Source organism: Poecilia mexicana, unplaced genomic scaffold (assembly GCF_051168715.1).
Source record: "Poecilia mexicana isolate PSO_F unplaced genomic scaffold, ASM5116871v1 scaffold_3, whole genome shotgun sequence".
Lineage (NCBI taxonomy): Eukaryota > Metazoa > Chordata > Actinopteri > Cyprinodontiformes > Poeciliidae > Poecilia > Poecilia mexicana.
The window spans coordinates 17,836,974-17,855,278 of NW_028263372.1; the positions used below are offsets into that span (position 1 = coordinate 17,836,974).

General features: G+C 37.7%; 1 protein-coding gene across 2 annotated transcripts in view; it reads right to left on the reverse strand.

Moving 5' to 3' along the window:
- The window catches only part of kif18a (kinesin family member 18A), a 29,535-nt gene that overhangs the window by 6,784 nt on the left and 4,446 nt on the right, over positions 1–18,305 (reverse strand). For both annotated transcript variants that reach the window (XM_014998828.2, XM_014998827.2), the window contains exons 3-14: positions 15,910–16,067; positions 15,579–15,683; positions 15,202–15,312; positions 14,751–14,948; positions 12,071–12,247; positions 11,879–11,953; positions 11,656–11,750; positions 7,038–7,200; positions 6,549–6,713; positions 4,978–5,099; positions 4,594–4,883; positions 1,859–1,915 (exon numbers count right to left, since the gene is read on the reverse strand). In XM_014998828.2, the coding sequence (XP_014854314.2) occupies positions 1,859–1,915; positions 4,594–4,883; positions 4,978–5,099; positions 6,549–6,713; positions 7,038–7,200; positions 11,656–11,750; positions 11,879–11,953; positions 12,071–12,247; positions 14,751–14,948; positions 15,202–15,312; positions 15,579–15,683; positions 15,910–16,067 (1,716 nt within the window). The remainder of the gene's footprint in view (positions 1–1,858; positions 1,916–4,593; positions 4,884–4,977; positions 5,100–6,548; positions 6,714–7,037; positions 7,201–11,655; positions 11,751–11,878; positions 11,954–12,070; positions 12,248–14,750; positions 14,949–15,201; positions 15,313–15,578; positions 15,684–15,909; positions 16,068–18,305) is intronic.

The following is an 18,305-nucleotide window of genomic DNA, read 5'->3' on the forward strand; positions in this document are numbered from 1 at the left end:
CATGAGTCCAGGTTGCGCAGAAATTCAATTTATAATTTCCAGATTCTCCTGACTAGCGCTGTAACAACATTAGGAAATCAAATAATGCTGACTTGGATATTGATAATTGGGATTAAGATATCGATGGTGATCGACCTATGGGTTTCTCACTCTTCCACTTGTTTTCCAGCATCACAATTTCTCCAGTTTAAGCAGTTTGTCAGCTGAAATAAACATCAAATTTGCACACTGATGGAAGCTTAAGTCTATAAAAGTTATTTGCATGCAGAAAGTCAACGCATGTCCCAGGCAGGAATCATAATAACCAACCAGATATTGCATCCAGCAGTCCTAAGCAATTGTGACAACAATATCACGGTGACAACTATAATTCAATATATTGAGCAGCTGATTATAACTTTTTATGTGTTTAAAGCACAGAATCAGTTTATTCAATTCAAAACTCTCCATCACCATGGATACACCAACGAGCTGTCAACAATAAACAAGGACAGAGTCGATCTACAAAAGACAACCTCTACATTTGATCATAGCTTCAGAGAACATCAGCTAGAAGCTTGGTGAGAAAGCGACAGCTGTTGAAGCGACTATTGGGAATTGGAAGAAATATCACATGACCGTCGGCCGGCTCCGGTTTGGAGCGCCATACAAAGTCTTGGCTCATGAGAAAGATCATGAGAAAGTTGACAGTTCAGCTCACAGCTACACGCTACATGCTTGTTTATGATCTGAAATAAGTTGGGACGAAGGCCATCAGGAACTCCTTTGGTCACTCATTTTGTCATAACAGTGAAATCTTGCAGTTTCCTCAAAGAAGGCAGATTTACAAGCCTGTCTTGGGTTTCCCACTCTTGTTTACCAATGTCCTCTAACAAAAACCTCTAAATCTTCAAACAGTTGTATTTATACTGACATTCAGTTACTCAGAGAAGGACCCAATTTATTGTTCAGGTGACTTCAGAGGGGAGTTTATTTATTTATTTTGCAGTGGATTTCATTTAGGAGTAGCAGAGGAAAGGCTGCATTATATATTGGCAAATTATTAGAAAATATCCAGCCACTTTTCCATAAAGTGGCTAAATAATCATAAAAAAGAAACTTGGAACTGTAAAATATTTTTAAGACAAATTTTAAACGAAAAAGGCAAAAATCTAAATTGAGATGCTCCTTCCGCACCAGAAAACCCCCCCCCCAAAAAAACCCAAAAACATAATTACATTGTAACAATGAGTAATTGTCAAATTTTATTAGAGAATGTGGCAAACTCCCAAGAGTGTACATATTTCTCTTCTACGCAAGAAACTATGTTCAACTGGCAAATATATTTCATGCTCATATTTCATTTCCTGCAAAAATATCTCAATAAAACATAAACCATCTGCCATAAAAATCATTACCACCATTTGGAACGTGATATTTCACAACGTTCCTCTATAACAGCTTCTCAAAAGTTCTCTATGTAATACTTCTCATGAGTTTTTACCTCATTTCACTATTTCAGTTTTGGCCTGGAAAGAATGTCTGTGGCAGCGTCATAAATCAAAAAATATTACATGCATGACTTTTATTGTTTGTGTGTATTTTTTTAGTACTCTGAACAACTTCTTTGCAGCTTTAAAAAGGAATAAGAGACATTTCAAGCTTTGCGTTAACCTCTACAAAGTTATATTGCATTTTAATAATAATTTATGATTTCAGATTGCTGTTTTAGCAGTCGTTTAATGCGTATTTGCAGAAGTGACTAAAAGGTGACAAGGGGAGAATAAATAAGAGGAATTGAGAGGACCAGATGATTAAGATGTGTAAAGAGGTTACTAATCACAGAAATTTTGCAACAGAAGAGAGAAAATCCATTTACCTTTAAGAGTCGGAGCTGCACTGCAGTAGAACGCTCTTTTACCGAGTCTCTCGGCACCTGAAAAGAGAATAAAAAACTAATTCAACAAATTATTTCCATTACAATAAAACGATCCAAACACGACCTACAGTATACTCTTTAAAAATGTTGTGTCACTTAATTTTACTTAGACCCTGTGAATGTAAACAGAAACTGGCTCGTGTGTGTTTAAGAAAATTAAATTTGATGATAAAGCCGAAGCATGAGGTGCAGGAGAAATGTCAAGTTGACAACAACCTCCCCCCACCCCCACTAGTATCTCTGGGTTTTGGTTCATAATAAAACATCTTATCTCTTAAAGTTTAAACTATGACAAACAACAGGCTCAGATTAATATCCCCATTCATATGTCACTGGATCCTTTGTTGTACTGACATTTAATTTAATTAAAAGTCAACAAGAAGGACTTTCAAATAAAACAAGCAAACACAGGAGCAGAGGGACAGGTGCAGCCTTTACTTCTCAACAAACAACAGGCACTATTGCAGCGAGGACTGCTGGCCAGCTTCAGTTCATGCTCCACTGTCTGCCATATCTTGTGTGTCATGAGCTGCTGGTGCTGCTAGGTCATGCAGGGATGACAGTTAAAAATGAAAACTGAAAGATGCAGTCTCATGGCTCCAACAAAACACACCAGACCCTGGACTAAAGCCAAACACACCCGCCGCTATTTCACTCCGACTGGAAAGCCAGCTTTTATATTTAAAGGTATTGTAAAACATCCAGATGTGACGTGAGCAGGTCGTGCTGAGAACATTATTTACAGCCAGTAGGGCTGGTTTGTTGAATCAGATTTTAGTAACAGTTTCTTTAAATTGACCAGTGTTTCTCCATTCCAGTACCCTGCATATTTTAGATGCGTCTCTCTTCCAGCACACCTGATTCAAATAATCGCATGACCTTCTTTGAACACCATTAAGTGCTGCAGAAGCCTGCTAATCGCCCACTTATTCAAGTCATGTGTGTGGCAGGAGGGAAACACCTACAATAATGCAGGGCAGTAATCCCAGAAGGACTGGAATGGAGAAACACAGATCTAGGCGTAAGGCTTTTATAGTAGAATGTTTGTAACAAACGAAAGAGAAAGTTTAACATCTGTCCCACAGCTGCAGAGCATGAAGGCAAAATGGGTGGAAGGCAAAGTTGTTGCACCTGGCAGAGGTGTAAGTCATAAAGCCAAACTCGCATGTGCACTAAAGAGAGAGCTATTCCTTGAACCACACCACTGAACGCTAACTGACTGAAACATTTGTGAGGTTGTTGATAATAGTTGAACAGCAGTAGACATAGGTGGTCTAATGAGTCTCAGTTATTTTTTTGTTGCATTTCGGCCAGGACTGTGTAAATTGTGTCATAGCCCAGCTATTTCTGATGGGAAACTGGCAAACTACAGCGCACACAACATGCAACTAACATAAGGAAATAATCTGTGGAACATGTGGAGCTCCTCCCAACTTCAGCTTTACGAGTGAACCTATAATGTACGGAAAAGTAGAATGGGTTCTGTAACAAAACATTTCAACATCAGTTGCTGTCCGGTCAAGCTCTGTGTCGTTGAATACCTTTGAGATAATCTGCAGCAAGGGGTGTCAAAGTGCTGGAATGATTTTAAATATGGACATAAGATTTTCAAAGAAAGACCGAACCAAACCTTGTTTTCCTTCCATAAGGCACACCTTCAAAACCTCTCTTATATTTTGGATTTATAATGATTACTACTTCATTTGTTTCACAAAAACAGTGGATGCTTAGTTTATTGTTGAGCAGGTGAAAAAAAAGAATGAATATATATATATTTTTAAAGTAAAACAACAATTACAAAAACATGTATGTATCTTGTGAGCACTTCTCACTTGACTGATCTGCAGACTTCCACGGTACTGTATGCAGTTCTTTGATGACTTTTCCCCAACCACCATCCATTATCTGCTTGGATTTTGACTCCATTCTTCTACCTGATGATTTTTATATTAATGTTGGTGATGGAAGAGATAACATCCATATTTCCTGTTTTTGACTAGCTGGAAAAAAAAAACCTTAGCAAAACTCTTTTCTGATCTCATGGCTAACAAATCCAGGAAACGTTTTTATTGATACATTTCAGAAGAGAAGACAAACATGGCTTCACCTCTGGAAATGTGCTTATGCTACATTTGCCTTATAAATCACTGGTGCACCTAGACAATCTTCAACTCTCAAACAGAATCTGTGCTGACATGGTGCACTCAGTTTAGGACAATGTTTTAGTTGTGCTGAACATGATATACTGATGACAGTAAATGCTTCTTGTAACTCGGGTCATTTCCTCAGTCCTAAAAATCTGCAGTAATCAAACATTTTCTTTTGAGGAGAGCTGAGTTTGTTAAATGGCCTTTATGAATTATTACTTGCTAAAGGAACCAGAGAACAAAACATTCTTCTATCTTTCCTAATCATTTAATTGTAGGCATACTTATTGTTTTCAGTTAAGTTAAACTGTTATAGAGACACAATCTGCCATTGAAGTTTACAATACAACTGATAGAAAAAGCAGCCGAAAAAAAGTGATCAAATGTTTCCATATTCCTTATATTGTGCATTAAATACTTTAGTTTTATATTTATATAAGAATATAGATATATATGCAGATATGAAAATAAGAGAGAGAGAGAGAGAGAGAGACAGAAAAAATAGAAAGGAAAAAAAAGGTGACTTACTGCAGGGGCTACTCTGGTGGTAATGCAGATGTGAGAAGGACAGGACAGGAGCCAGCTCACTGTGGAGCCTAACTTTTCTTGCCCCACATGTCTCCAGTGAGTCGTCACCAATCTCTTCAGTTTTCACCTGCTGCCCCGTCCCTTCCTGGTCTGCCCAGACCACACCTCTCTCCCTCAACACAACGTGCTCCAGGTCTTGGTTTTCCATCTCATCTGCTAGACTGACCAAGCCAACACCATGTAATGCAGCGTACTGCCTACTGTAAGCGGGCAGCAGGATGTTTAACATTCTGAAATGTAAAAAGAAAAATAATAGACGCATTTGAAATAAGTGCACTTTCCTTTTATACAATAATAGGTCAGATATGTCAACGGTCTACCTACTTCTGCATGCGCTTATTCTCCTGATCCTGCAGCGAAGTGAGTTCAACCATCTGCTTTATGTGCTGCTTGAGATCGTTCACCTGCAGCTCTAGTCTGTGGCAATACAAGTCCTTCTCTAACACCTGAAAAAGAAAGAAAAAGGTGAGTTCAGAGAGCACCAACTTTCAAACAAAAAGAGACTGAACAAACTCTCTAACAGGCAGAAAGAGACTGAACAGGTTGGATTGAGATCATTATGCTAAGGATAGGACAAAAAGTTCCGTGTTCATCCATGTTTCATCAGAAAAGTAGACAGTTCAGAGCATGGGAGGAAAGGGGGGGAAAAAAAAGGAAAAGAGAGCATCGTGACGTAAAGAAACTACGAAGCAACAGCAGAGAGAACATTTGACCGCTGGGTGCGTCATAGTTCTGGGTCAGTTCCTGGAAGAAAGGATAAAGAAGAAAAAAATAACATGGACATGGTTTTAGGTAACCGGCCGCTGTGTGAAGGATGAGCAAAGGGTATTGATTTATTCTCTTCACTGATCCACGAATGAGCTGGAGAAATAAAATAAACATGCTTCTAATTACTGAGAGAACAGATGGGAAGGAAACAAAGACGGTCACGATGCCAGCAGTGAGACAGCCTACCCTCCAAAATAAACAAACAAAAAAACAACAAGCCATGCTTTTTGACAAATGTGACCTACATTGTTACGTTTTTCTTGGTATCTAATCATGTCCGTTTGCCTTCCTACATTTCATCCAGTCTACATGTTATGCAATTACGCATTTAATTTGCCTCACCCTTACCTTCAGCGATCTGTTTTTCCTGAATGGCTGAAAATAGCCTGTAAGCATTCTATCACCAAAGTCACTCTTAGCTGTTGTTGGCTTTTACAAAACAGTAGTTTTAAATGGACTTCGACAGGTTTAAAGTCTAGTTTATCTTGGTAAACATTTGGTCTGCTGTAAGCAAGTATGTCGTGATGCCGTCCCTAGTTTAAAATCATTTTAATAAGATACAAGAATAAGTGCCAGATTGAGGGGTTCTGCCCGTCTCTGACCAGTTGCTTCACAATACCTGTCAGCTGGCTGAAAGGAGGTTCTCATGGTGTGGAAATTAAAGGAGCGCCTTAATTGCCCTTATCCATGAAACCCAGTTTTAAAACTTTGGTTGGCAAGTTTTGAGCACAATGCCTGTTAAACAATCAACTACTGTAAGCTAGCTACTTCAGCAGGTAGCCCAGTTAATTAATCTATTTATCTGAACCTCTACTTGTGTCATTATAGAGCAAAAACGTATAATATTCTGTGCAATAAACCCTTGAGAAAAGCTACTAAATATTGTAGATGTTTATTCTATATTTTTTTTCAACTCAGTGTATCCGTTAAAATAGACTGTACAGATAATACATGTAATGCCAAATTGTAATAACTACAATAATTTAATTGTTGCAGAAGAAGGAATAAAATCTATATTTTTGTTTTATTTTTAATGAAAGTGTGTTGAAAGTCCTAAGTTGTCCTTTGTCACAATGAACTTTTGTTCATTATTACCAGATGTTAATGGGTTAAAGAGTGTTACTCACCTCTGAGGTCTGATCATTTGACTTCAGCAACTTAATCTCATTTTCAACTCGGTGAAGCAAACCATCATTTTCTAGAAAACGTGTCTCTGTCTCCTTCAGACGTTTTGATATGTGCTGGTGCTGAGTGTGCAAGCTGGCAATCTTGCGCTCGTGCTTGCAAGTGGCCTGTTGAAAATGTAAAAAAAAAAGTACAAATTTTTGACATATGTACATATTATGCAATCAGGCCAATACAGAATTAGAGATGAAGGCATTTGTTCTAAAAAAAAAAGTATGATTGTAAAAAGCAACTCTCAAGAAAATTATTTAGAGTAAATATTGGCATTAAACATTGTAATCCTTTCAAATATGACAGGATACCTAAAAACTGATGAACAGTGACCTTTTTCCAAAAGTGCAGTCAATTAAGAGGCTAACAGAACAGAAAACTGAAATGATGACTTAGCAGCTTGGAATCCAAAAAGATCACGCAGTGTGTGCATCAGTTACCTTCTCCATCTTTTCTTTGGCACATAAATGTTGGACCTGCAGGTTATCCTCCTCACTGTAGCGCTGCCGCAGCTCATTCGCCTTCAGTTGCCGCTCTAGATCCAGCTGCTCTCGCCTGATTTGAGCACGGCTGGAGAAGATGCTCTGCAGAGCTTCTGACACTCTGGAGGAATGAGAGTTTGTTTTTACTTACTTTACAAAGTTTTGCTTCTTATCAAACTTTTAAAAAAAAATGATTTACCACCAACAGTTTCTATCATGCTTTAGATTTAGAACAATGACTAACAAATGTAAGAAATAAATGTGAGCAAACGGCCTGGTACATGCATCAGCAAAGGCTCAAAACTAAAAGTTGCTATATTGTATTTGGCTTGTGATCCAACACCCAACAAATCTACTTTTGAAGCTGTAGCACTTAATTTTTTACTGATGGAGCAACAGAGTTAATCACTTAACTCTACTTTTGAGAGACAGGCAATAATTACATAATACCTAAAAGTCTTGTGGCGCATTACCATTATTAATATACCTAAAAGGATAGAAAACATTGGAAAAACTTCTTAAGCAGCGCTCAGATCGGGCAATAATATCTGTGCAATCTAATTAAATCCGTAGGGTTTTAAATACATGTGTGAACACACAAAACGGACTGAAACGGCATCCCTCAGGGCGCTTTTGGAGAGACTGGAATACTTTTATCTGCATTAGCTTTGTAACATGAATGCAAATCACCTGAAGCCGCAACACTTTAGGTTATGCGTGTAGTAAAAGTGTTTAGTAGCAGAGCTGATGGCTTTTGATAAAGCTGCATAATACATAGCAAATTATCTCAAAAATGCATAAAATATCAGCATCACAAAGAACTGCTTGGATTGCACTAAACATTAGCTAATTATGCAAATGCCATCCACTTAGATTCTTTATTCCACCAATATAATTTTGGTGATGCTTGTTATTTAATGTTGTAGAAAATGTTTTAGGAACAGGTTAGGGTGTTCTGTAAGTCTGGCCTACGCAATTCTGCTCGATTCTTATTTCCCGTCCGTGCTCCATTTGGGATTTCTCTCATTGAGCTTGATTGCTGTAGATAAATTTTGAAACCTAACTAAACCATATTCATTTGTAAATGACGTAGCACAAGAGACTGAATTCACTAAGGGTTTGTACAGAAAAGTGGATCATTTAGCTCAGATCTTAATGCCATCTGTGAATAGCCATGTTTAATGTTGGGTGGTATCTGTTCAAGTCAGAATGAATGTTATTACTGGCTCGGGACAATTATTTTTAGCATGACTGAGTCCTTTACAGGTAAAGGACAATGGGGTGTGAGACTGTGGAGCAGCATAGCTAATGCAGATTCCACCCTACTGCGTAGCAAGCTCTTTGGAAACTGCATAAATTAATTGTCAACTTCCCCCCAAAAATAAACCCAATGTTGTTATTTAAGCATACCTAAATTGGCTAAGTGAAAACTTAGCAATGCTGCGCAAATATCACATCGCTGGATGACTAACATCTTTAGTACATCTGAAGGCAAACAAAGAAACTCCAGGTCTGCAGCCTCTTGAACATGCCACTTGTATTCAAACTGAGCAAGTTGGGTATTCTTAGCTATATGATGCACATATGTATTCCTGAAATAGAGGAGAGCTGATGCTCTGATTGGATGCTGTCTAGTTGAGTAAAGACGGCATAAAAGGCAGGAGAGGCATGCAGGTAAATAAGGCTGGAGAGCTGTCGCTGAAATGTGACTGCACTCTTCAATGTAACTCTAGTGACGTAGGAGACGCCGTGGCCTTGCTAGACTGTTGAATTTTTAATAGCGTGAGAAGCGTGCAGCCTCTATTCAGAGCCTCTTTCTGTGCGAGTTGTGAATTCTGATGCCAGTGAATGAAGCATGTGGGAGAGAGACTCATTCAGCTTTTCCCTCATACCCCCGCCTCCAACCCAAATACCCCGACAGATGCCACTTTATGCCTTACAGACAGTCAGATAAGATGATAAGATCTGGCTGGTGTGATTTAAGGAAAATAAATGTGTATCATTTGTACTGAAAAAAAAGGACACAACTGTTCAAGATTAAAACTCTACATGCGTTCATTCCCCGCTGCATAATCGTGGCAGACAGGAAATGAAAAAAGGAAGATCCGAATTAAACTGCATTTTCTTTCTAAACGGTCCATTGCAACAGTTTTCAATCCTGATCCTCTGGCCTCTGAGCACAGCTGCCGTTAATCCAAGATCTAAGACATGCTTGTCTAAAAAAAGTACACCGGAAACTAGAGGAACCAATAGAAGCAATTAAACACTGAAAATGCATCCGTTTCTATTAATCAATAAATATAAATTTTGTAGCAAACATAAATCTTTATTTACCTTTAAGCCTCATGTTACAACCAAAGTTTAATGTATTTTATTGAGCAGATCAAAACAAAGAAGTGCATAACTGTGAAGTCTAAAGAGTTAAATGGCTTTCACACGTTTCTGTTAAAATTATAAAAAATTAAAAAGTGGAACAGCAAAGACCAGCTTACTGATGTAAGCTGGTCTTCCATCTAATGGAATATACTTTAATCTATCAGCTGAAAGTAGAATATCACAAATACATACCACTCTTTTTTTTTTTCTTAACTGTGCATCGTTTACCTCCCACTTCACAATCCTTTGAGTTGGCCTCCCAATTAAATACACTGCAGTTTTTGATTCAGGGTTCCTACATATTTTCCATTTCAAAATTAAATGTGTTGCTACGCAGAAATTTCAGTTTTTAATTCTATCAGTTTTCAACATATTCTGGGCATCTAATAAAAAAAAAAAAGAAAGAAAGAAAAAAAAAAGAGAAAACAGTGCTGAGGTTGACTTCTGATTCTGAACACCCTGATCTAAAAATGTCTGAGTACAAAAGAATAGTGAAATGGTCCTTTTAACATTTCTAAATGAATGTGTATTTATCTTTGGACACTTTGGGCAGGTTGAAGAGCTTAACAAATATCTTATTTTAATGACACAAAGTTAAAAATAAAGAGCACTATGAAGTATAAATAAATATAAGAATCCCTTCACTTTTTATAAATTCAAAACTGTAACCTTTAGGAAAGAAAATAAGGTCAGAGAGATGTAGAAACTCAAGCCTTTTTCCACACCATTTTCTTTTTCCATACTTATACTGACGTAGAAAATGAAAAAAGGAAATCCCGTACTTCTCCAGGACTTTTAAAACTGAACAGCAACCCTGGGAGCTTTGAAGGGAGAACCACTATATGACTAAGATGTATAATATTACAATTATGCATTATAGATCTCAACTTCTCATTCCAGTTTTAACTTAAAACACAATTATAAAGACATTTTTTTCTAAAGGGTGTTAAAAAGAAGCACACTTAAAAAAGGACATGTGCCCTGTATTTATAAATCTGAGGTGTAAAAAAGAAACAGTTCACCGGTTTGTGGGCAGCAAGGTTTCGACTGAAAGCTTTTGTGTGTGTTTTGTCTTAAATCAATGTGACTTGTTATACCCACTAGGGCAGCATGAGGTCATCAGCAGAGGTGGACCATTTTCCAGGAAGAAACAATTTTCCAAGAGGTCTAACCGTCAGGTTCATGTGGGAGTATTTCATAACAGTAACACAAACAAGCTGCTTAAAAATTATAAATCATATTTAACAAGGAGGCTATATAGTATATCCGGTTCTCATAAATGTTATGTGAATTTATCAAGGTTATAACAACAGCTGAGGAGCCTTTAGGGGGGACTATCAGTTCTGACACTTGCTTCGGTAAGTCCTGGGCCTACCAGCAGATGAAAACTCCTTTAACGGACTTAGATGCAATTATATAGCACAACATAAATTACGTAAGTAAATATATTAACATGTTCACACACACACACACACACAGTGATTTGCTTCAGGAAATCAGATATATTCATATTTCACTGATAACTGAGGGAAAAACAGGATAGACAGGGCACTTAACTCTGCTGAGACAATGTACATGACTTCATAAATAAACAATTTTATAGACACCTTTTTAAAAATATTAATAAGTAGAGTTTTTCATTGAATATCACGCCATCTATTACTTGAAATGCTTCGATCTGCAATAGAGCCAGGCTTAAGTTCAGAACTGCAAGCACAATTCATACATTGTGAGCTAGTTGTGTTGTCAGGTTTTTTTTTTTTTCTCTCCTTTTTTTTTTTCCAAGCTCAGGGAACCCAGGGGCAGAATCACAGCATGACGTAAGGATTGTATATCCTGTTGAGACTTGGAAAAGCTTGGGAAAGAGCTAGAATAAAACACAGAGAAGGAAAACCTCTACTTCACCCCGCCTCATGGGTAGTTTTCTTTTACTGCTTCAGTGATTCAAATGCAATCTTCCAAAGATTGACCCTGTTATTTGCAAGTGATTAAATAAGATTTTCATTCTCAAGGCACAAGCGTTTGTGTACCAGTTGCTGTAGTAACACCTTAGTTACGCTGGTGGCAAAACGTCTCACAAGCTCCTTTTACTTGAATTGGTGTCTACATTCCAATAACGGGATTTGACATGAAGGATTTATGACAAGCCAAAAGGAGTGACGTGTTGCAGGTTTCACTGGGAATCAGACCACCTGCTTACCTTTTGAACTCCGCTTGTTTCTGGGAGGAGATCGTGTTGGAAGCCACGGCGTTTTTCTCCTCATATTCTTTTAGTTTCTGCTTCAACTGGAGAATCTTCAGAGATGCAAGGCATTAAAAATACAGTCAGAAACAAAGGACAACTCACTGTAAATATCCTAATTCAAAACAAATGAGGGAGATTTGACTGATTAAACGTGGCCATGATTGTGGAGTTTCCTTACCTCTTGCCGCTGCTTCTCACAGATCACAGCGTATTGACCGATGTGACTGTCGAGACTCACAACATTACTCTTGAGCTGAAAGGCAAGCATTGGAAAAGAAAAATGTAATGTTTTCAAAGGATTTCATGGATTTCCTTAGAAGATTCATTGCCATTATATCACAGTTAACTATGTGAAAGCTTTAGCACTGACCGAGGACTTTATCTCCTTGGCCCTGTTGGCATATTTAAGTGTGTTCTGGGTGTCATCGTAGGACTTGGATGATGGGCTAACATTGGCAATCATAACAGTTCTGCAGTTGCCCCCCAAGGAGTCTTTAAGTATCCTCGTCAGCTTGCTGTCTCGATATGGTATATGAGCCTTCTTACTCTGAAACAAACGGAAAAAAATAAGGATTAGCCCCACAATGTATGCTTAAGTTCCCTTACAGACTGCACTGAAGAGAAACCAAAAAAAAACTGAGAAACCACTGAGGTTTCACTGTGTTCACTTAGAAAATATATCAAATAAATGTTTGACAAGAACAAATACAGAACCCAGGAATCCACTACTCTTGTCAAACAAGACATAAATCAAAACAGAAAAAAAGAGAAAGATGTGAACTCATACATATGAAGTGTGCCTTCATGTTGTTTCTCCACTTTAACCGGAAGAAAGGCATTGCTACATTGGACTGTATGGTGGGAACCAATAAACCTAACTGGAAACACAATTTAGTACAGAGTGTACAATTTCAAGATTGAGTCTCTCTGCAGCAGTCTGTGAAGACAGCTCTGCCAATAATAATGGCATTAGATAAACTACAGGTGAGTCACGCTGTCAGTGACACTAGGACTGCAAAAATTCATAATTTAGAATATCATAGAAAAAAAGAGTGTAAAATGGTTTTATCTGGGGGTCAAACTGTGCTTGTTCTTAAAATAAACAACAACAACAACAAAAAAAAAACATCTACATCTGACCTGAAAGACCAGAGTTGGAACTTTTATCAGATCTGCAGAGTTTCAGGATAAATGTGGGAAAATATCCACTTTAAACAAAAGCAGGCTGTCACTGTCATTCTATATTAAGTGTCAAAAAGTAAATAGCATTGTTTCTGAGCAGTGCAGCACGAGTGCATTTAAGACATTCCACAGATGACTAAGCCCTTGTTGTGACTGCATAACGCAGTACAGCTTTTATTAGTCCACCAGTGCCAAATTTTATTGAAACATCTAGAATGTTAATAACCTTAAACAGAAACATGCCTGCCACCACCAAGCGTGGCTTTAGTGACAAAAAGCTTTAACAAATCCCAAAAGACGCATCCTTTGTTTCTGCTGTCAAAACACTACATGATTTTAACAAGTGTCATCTGTTCCAGCTGTAAACAACAATTATTGCACAGCTGGAGCATGGAAAACTTTTTCTTCCCAGATCAAAGACCGGGACAATTAGAGGAGTGATTTAGCATTATTGAAAACATCAACATGTAAACCCTTTTAAAAAGGCATCACTTTCACTAAACGGGGCGCATTTTCAGTAGATGTAAAACTCCGGGCTTGACTGAAGGACAAGCTGGAGAAATGGAGTGCTTCTTCAGATGGCTCAACAAAAGTATGACCACTGCCTAAGGCAAACAACTTACAACAGAATCTCTGTACGTACAGCATAATATGAAGATGACGAGAGCCCAAACAGAATCGAGCAGACATTCTTCAGCTCTCTCAAATGAATGGTATGTCAGTCAAGAAACGAGTTAGGAAATTCTTTCCTCTAAACATTGACCGCAACATGAATTTCCTTGGACCAATAACCATGAGGGACAGGGTGGCAAAGCTGTGGTGGGTTAAGAATGAATCCATGACTGCAACTCTTAAAAGAAAAAAAAATGAGTCAAGTACAGCAGCAACTTAACAATGCTGATGAAAGAAGACAGACTCAACCCAAAGAATGAAGCAGAAGCCTGTTGAAGATGGATTGCATTTCAACATGGCCGTGGTAGGTTTGCACAGCATTTCCTAAATGCGTGCCGCCTGCCTGTGTCTTGTCTCTTGAGACTGGTGTGTAAAATGAGAAGACTGCTTGACAGGTTAATGTATGCAACTGGAATGAAATAATACCCAATTACCCAGTTGACTCTTTCCTTCCCAGGTTCCATGTTCACTACCATAGAGAGAGGAGATAACTTCATACAACATCAAACTTAACTGGTTTAAGTCATAATACAAACCAGTCAATAAAATTTAGAACAAATAGAAAATTAATAATAATAAAACAGTGGTTTGTGATGTTTCTAAAAAAAAAAACCCCAACAAACTCTTAAATTGTTTTTTTCTATAGAATTAATAGGCCTGCTTAAAAGTTTGGCATTTTCTTTGTAATCTACTGTCCATAAAACATTGCTTGACGTGGGTAAAAATATGCAGTTGACATATTGTTGAACAACCGCAAAATAAAAATGCGTTTCAAAATATTTTAATTGTAATAATTTCTTTTACATAGATTCCTAATCAGGTTTTAATGTCTCAACTAAATTAGTCAAAGCACACATATAATCCCTCAAAGGTTTGACCATTCCCCAATGATTACTTTATTTAAAAACTAAAAATGACTTTCTAAGACTTAGTGATGGTATACAGTTACCATTCCATGAACACAATTATTTATGTTGTAATCCTGATTGCTAATTCTCTTATTCTGCATGATAAATGCAGGTCTAAGAAACAACATTGCATCTTGTGTAAGCAATGTGCTCGCCATCTTTTATTGAGAGTTTCATAAGTGTTAGGGTTATCGACTAGACAAAATTTAAATTCTCTTTCATGTGGTCATTATGTTGTTTTTTTACCCTTTTGGTAATTAATGAAGATATGGAGGAACGCAAGCTCACCTTTGGGTCCGCAAGAGCGTTGATAACATTTCCCAGGGCCAGGAGGGAGCGGTTAATATTAGCACCTTCTCGTAGGCGTGCTCCCTTGGCATTGGTGGCGCTGGCCCTCTCTGAGCCTGCCAGGTCAATCAGGCTCATTTTGGCTATGCAGACATTCGGGTTGAGACTAGCTGTTTTGTCCTGCTGCCTCAAATATATCTGAGAAATTATAAACAAAAGTGTTAGCTTAAAAAGAACGTATGTTTGAAGTTTCTACCAGTAAAAGATTCTTTAAGTTCATATTTTGTATATATACACTCAAAGGTGGGTACAGTTAGCTGTTGTATTTGGTTACTTTGCAGGCAATTGTGATGTTTTCTTTTTTTATTATTATTTATTTATCTTAAAAGCAACAACAACAAAAAAAACAAACATACAAAATCTTTTCATGTTTTTTACAAGATTAAAATACCTGAAATACAGCATGAGAGCGAGAAGAAGTGGCATTCATATCAGTTGGGTGTTGTGTCCTGTTTCGATTGCCAGAATCCAAAGCCTCAAGAATGTGCTCTGCAGACTTGGGCTGTAAAACATCAACAGAAAGTTTTGTCAGCATGAGGGGGATGAATCAGGTGAAAACAGTGAAACATCTAAAAAGTGCTGCAAATGAGCAAGTTTAGACCAACTTTAGATTAAATGCGGAAAAAAGTTAAAATGGGAAGAAAGTCTTTGCATAGCAGTTTATCCATTTATTGTTAAATGTATAGAGACATTACGTTGTTTAGTAGAACCATAGGAGCAGAATTACAATAACAAGAAGGATCAATGTTGTATCGTTAGCTGGCAAACCTTATGAAGTGTGAGGCCCTGAACAACTACTCCTTTGGAGCTGTCCTCTCTGACAGCAAGAGGCCCGACATTCGCCAACAAGTCTCTGATCTGTTCATTGTAAACCTGGGAACCAACAAAAACATAGTTAAGCGCCAAGGGCAAGCTTCAACAACCTAGTCACCTCAAGACAAAAGATGGAAATGCAGGATTGAAAGGAACAGTTTTTAATTAAAAATGAAAGTAAACAAATATGGAGGAGTAATGTAAGAAATGCTGTTAGACGCAAAGTAACCAGCTGAGGTTAAAAATAAATGATCCATTCTACACAAAATACATATATGGAAAATACCTCAAGATATGAAAATGCAAGAGTAAACTCTTTCTCCTCCTTTGCATCATCCATCCGTTTGAACAGCTCTTTCATTGTGCGGTACATGACTCCAGGGTCATTTTGTGAACCCAGCATGGTATGGGTCTTTCCAGCTCCAGTAGCACCATAAGCAAATACTGTAGCAAAAAAAAAAAGGAAACTTATTACAAAAGAAAAGGGTGCATAAACACCAACAACAAATCAATTTTAAAAGAACATAAAAAACTGAGAAAGTGCACAAAATGCAGATTGCAAACTTCAATCAATCAAGTGACAGGAATTTAAGTGTTTATTTTAGCTAAAATCATACAAAATATATTGACAAAAAATATGTCTATACATTGTGAGACAGCATTTATTTTAATACAGTATGTCGTTAGTTGTTCTTCTTTGACATAATGCAATAATGCAGACAAAGAGCAAGAATGCTAGATTGTGATAAATAAATCTCAACCTGTCAAAAATGTATGGTTTACTGTTTCTTTCCTGTTTATAACAACCTTTGCTTTCTATAACATGTCTCACAAAACAGATGTCAACGGCCTAAACTATGGCTTCAGAACCGCAAACCAGGCCTTAAAATGCTGCCTGAACACATTTTTTAATGTAGAACTTTGCTACTTTTCCAAATTCAAGTTTTCAGATATCTAATTTATTTTCAGCTAATTTCATAATTTTTTGGCAGATATTTCTGCTAAAGCACAAAAATAAAAGCCTAAAAAAAAAACTAGTGATGAAGAAGATGGATGAACGGAAAGATAAGTAAATAAAAAGATGAATGGATGGAAAATAGGGGTGAATCTGTGGTATTAACATGAATGGAAAGATGGATGGATGCACATTTATGGATGAATGAACAGATTGATGGATTATGGATAGATAGATGGATGAAAGGGGAAAGTGATTTACAGACTAATAGCTAGATGGATGGTTGACAGAATCCATGGATGAAAAATACATGGAATAAAAGATGAATTATGAACAACTGAATGTATGAATTGTTCATAGATGGATAATTGAACAAGTGAATCCAACTTTAGGAAAACGGAATACTGAAAAAAAAATATCCGGAAATACAACTATTTTCTTACTTTTTCAAACTATGCAAGAACGTTGTTTGCAAACAGCCTGAGATCTACATTCAAAAGCTGCTCAGAAAAGTAACCATAAATGACACGTTGTACTGAGAAGAAAAGAGTTCAGTCAAGGTAGTGAACATTAAGTTTAATCCTCCAAATGGATCCATATTTACCACAGATCCATAAAAATTACAGTTAGCAGATATTTGTTGTTCCTAATGACAACAAATATCTGTCATTATATTTAGGGCTGAAACGATTCCTCGAATGATTCGAGTACCTCGATTACTAAAATTCCTCGAGGAAAATTTACCTGCCTCGAAGCTTCGTTAATTTATGTTTTATTAGTTAGCGCACCGTGTTCCGGCCGGGACTTCATTTGCGTTGCGCGGAGCTCTCACTTCCGCCTCTGAGTTGTTGACAAAAGCTAAGTCTCAGCGGCATAAAGTCCAATCTTCAAGATTGGCCCGTGGGGATTTTATTGATTGATGATAATGCCCGACTTTTTATCGTTTTTGGGGAACCAATAAGCATCCTTAAAATGACTGGGGGAATGCCTGGAGTACGGCAGCATTTCTCCTCCGGGGCTGCTGGTTGAAAGCGAACGGCGGGAAGAGCGCTGAGGTGAGCGGATAGCCTGAACAGGGCGGGCGGCTGAGTAGCTGATGCTTACCGTGTAAATGTAGCTTTACCGACGAACCGCACAATAAATTTCATATCCCGGTCTGAAGAAACGGGTGGCGGAGCGCATCGTACATGGCTGGTAGATGAGTTTCTGAGTGTGACCAGTGAAGGTGTCGTAAATATCCCGTATTGCTTCCCCCCGTGTTCGTCCCCCGGTCTAACGGTTCGTCAGTCCGCTGGTCTATTCCCTCCACCCCATCTTACGTTCGTTCATTCGCCCTCTCCTCCCACTCCAGGCGGCATTTCCCGTATTTTCAAACCCAAAGCGTGACAGGTTAGGTGGCAAGGTGAGTTTAATTAATCTATTAAACTCACTGAAGATGAATACATAAACTAAAAGCTGGATTGTAGACATTTTTTATAAGCATATTTGTGAGCCTGCCTCTTTGTTATTACATTCAATATAATTTCAGATTTTTCTATAACTTTTCTTCTGGTTAACTTAGAAAGTGAGCTATTATTGTTACAGGTTAGTTTTCTAAACTACAAAAAGCAACTGTTAGGGATGCTCAAATATGAAAAATTGGACTGACATCGATATCTGATAGTAACACCGGTATTATGCCAGATTTACCAATATTTCATTTTAGAAATTTTTTTTATCCGATTACT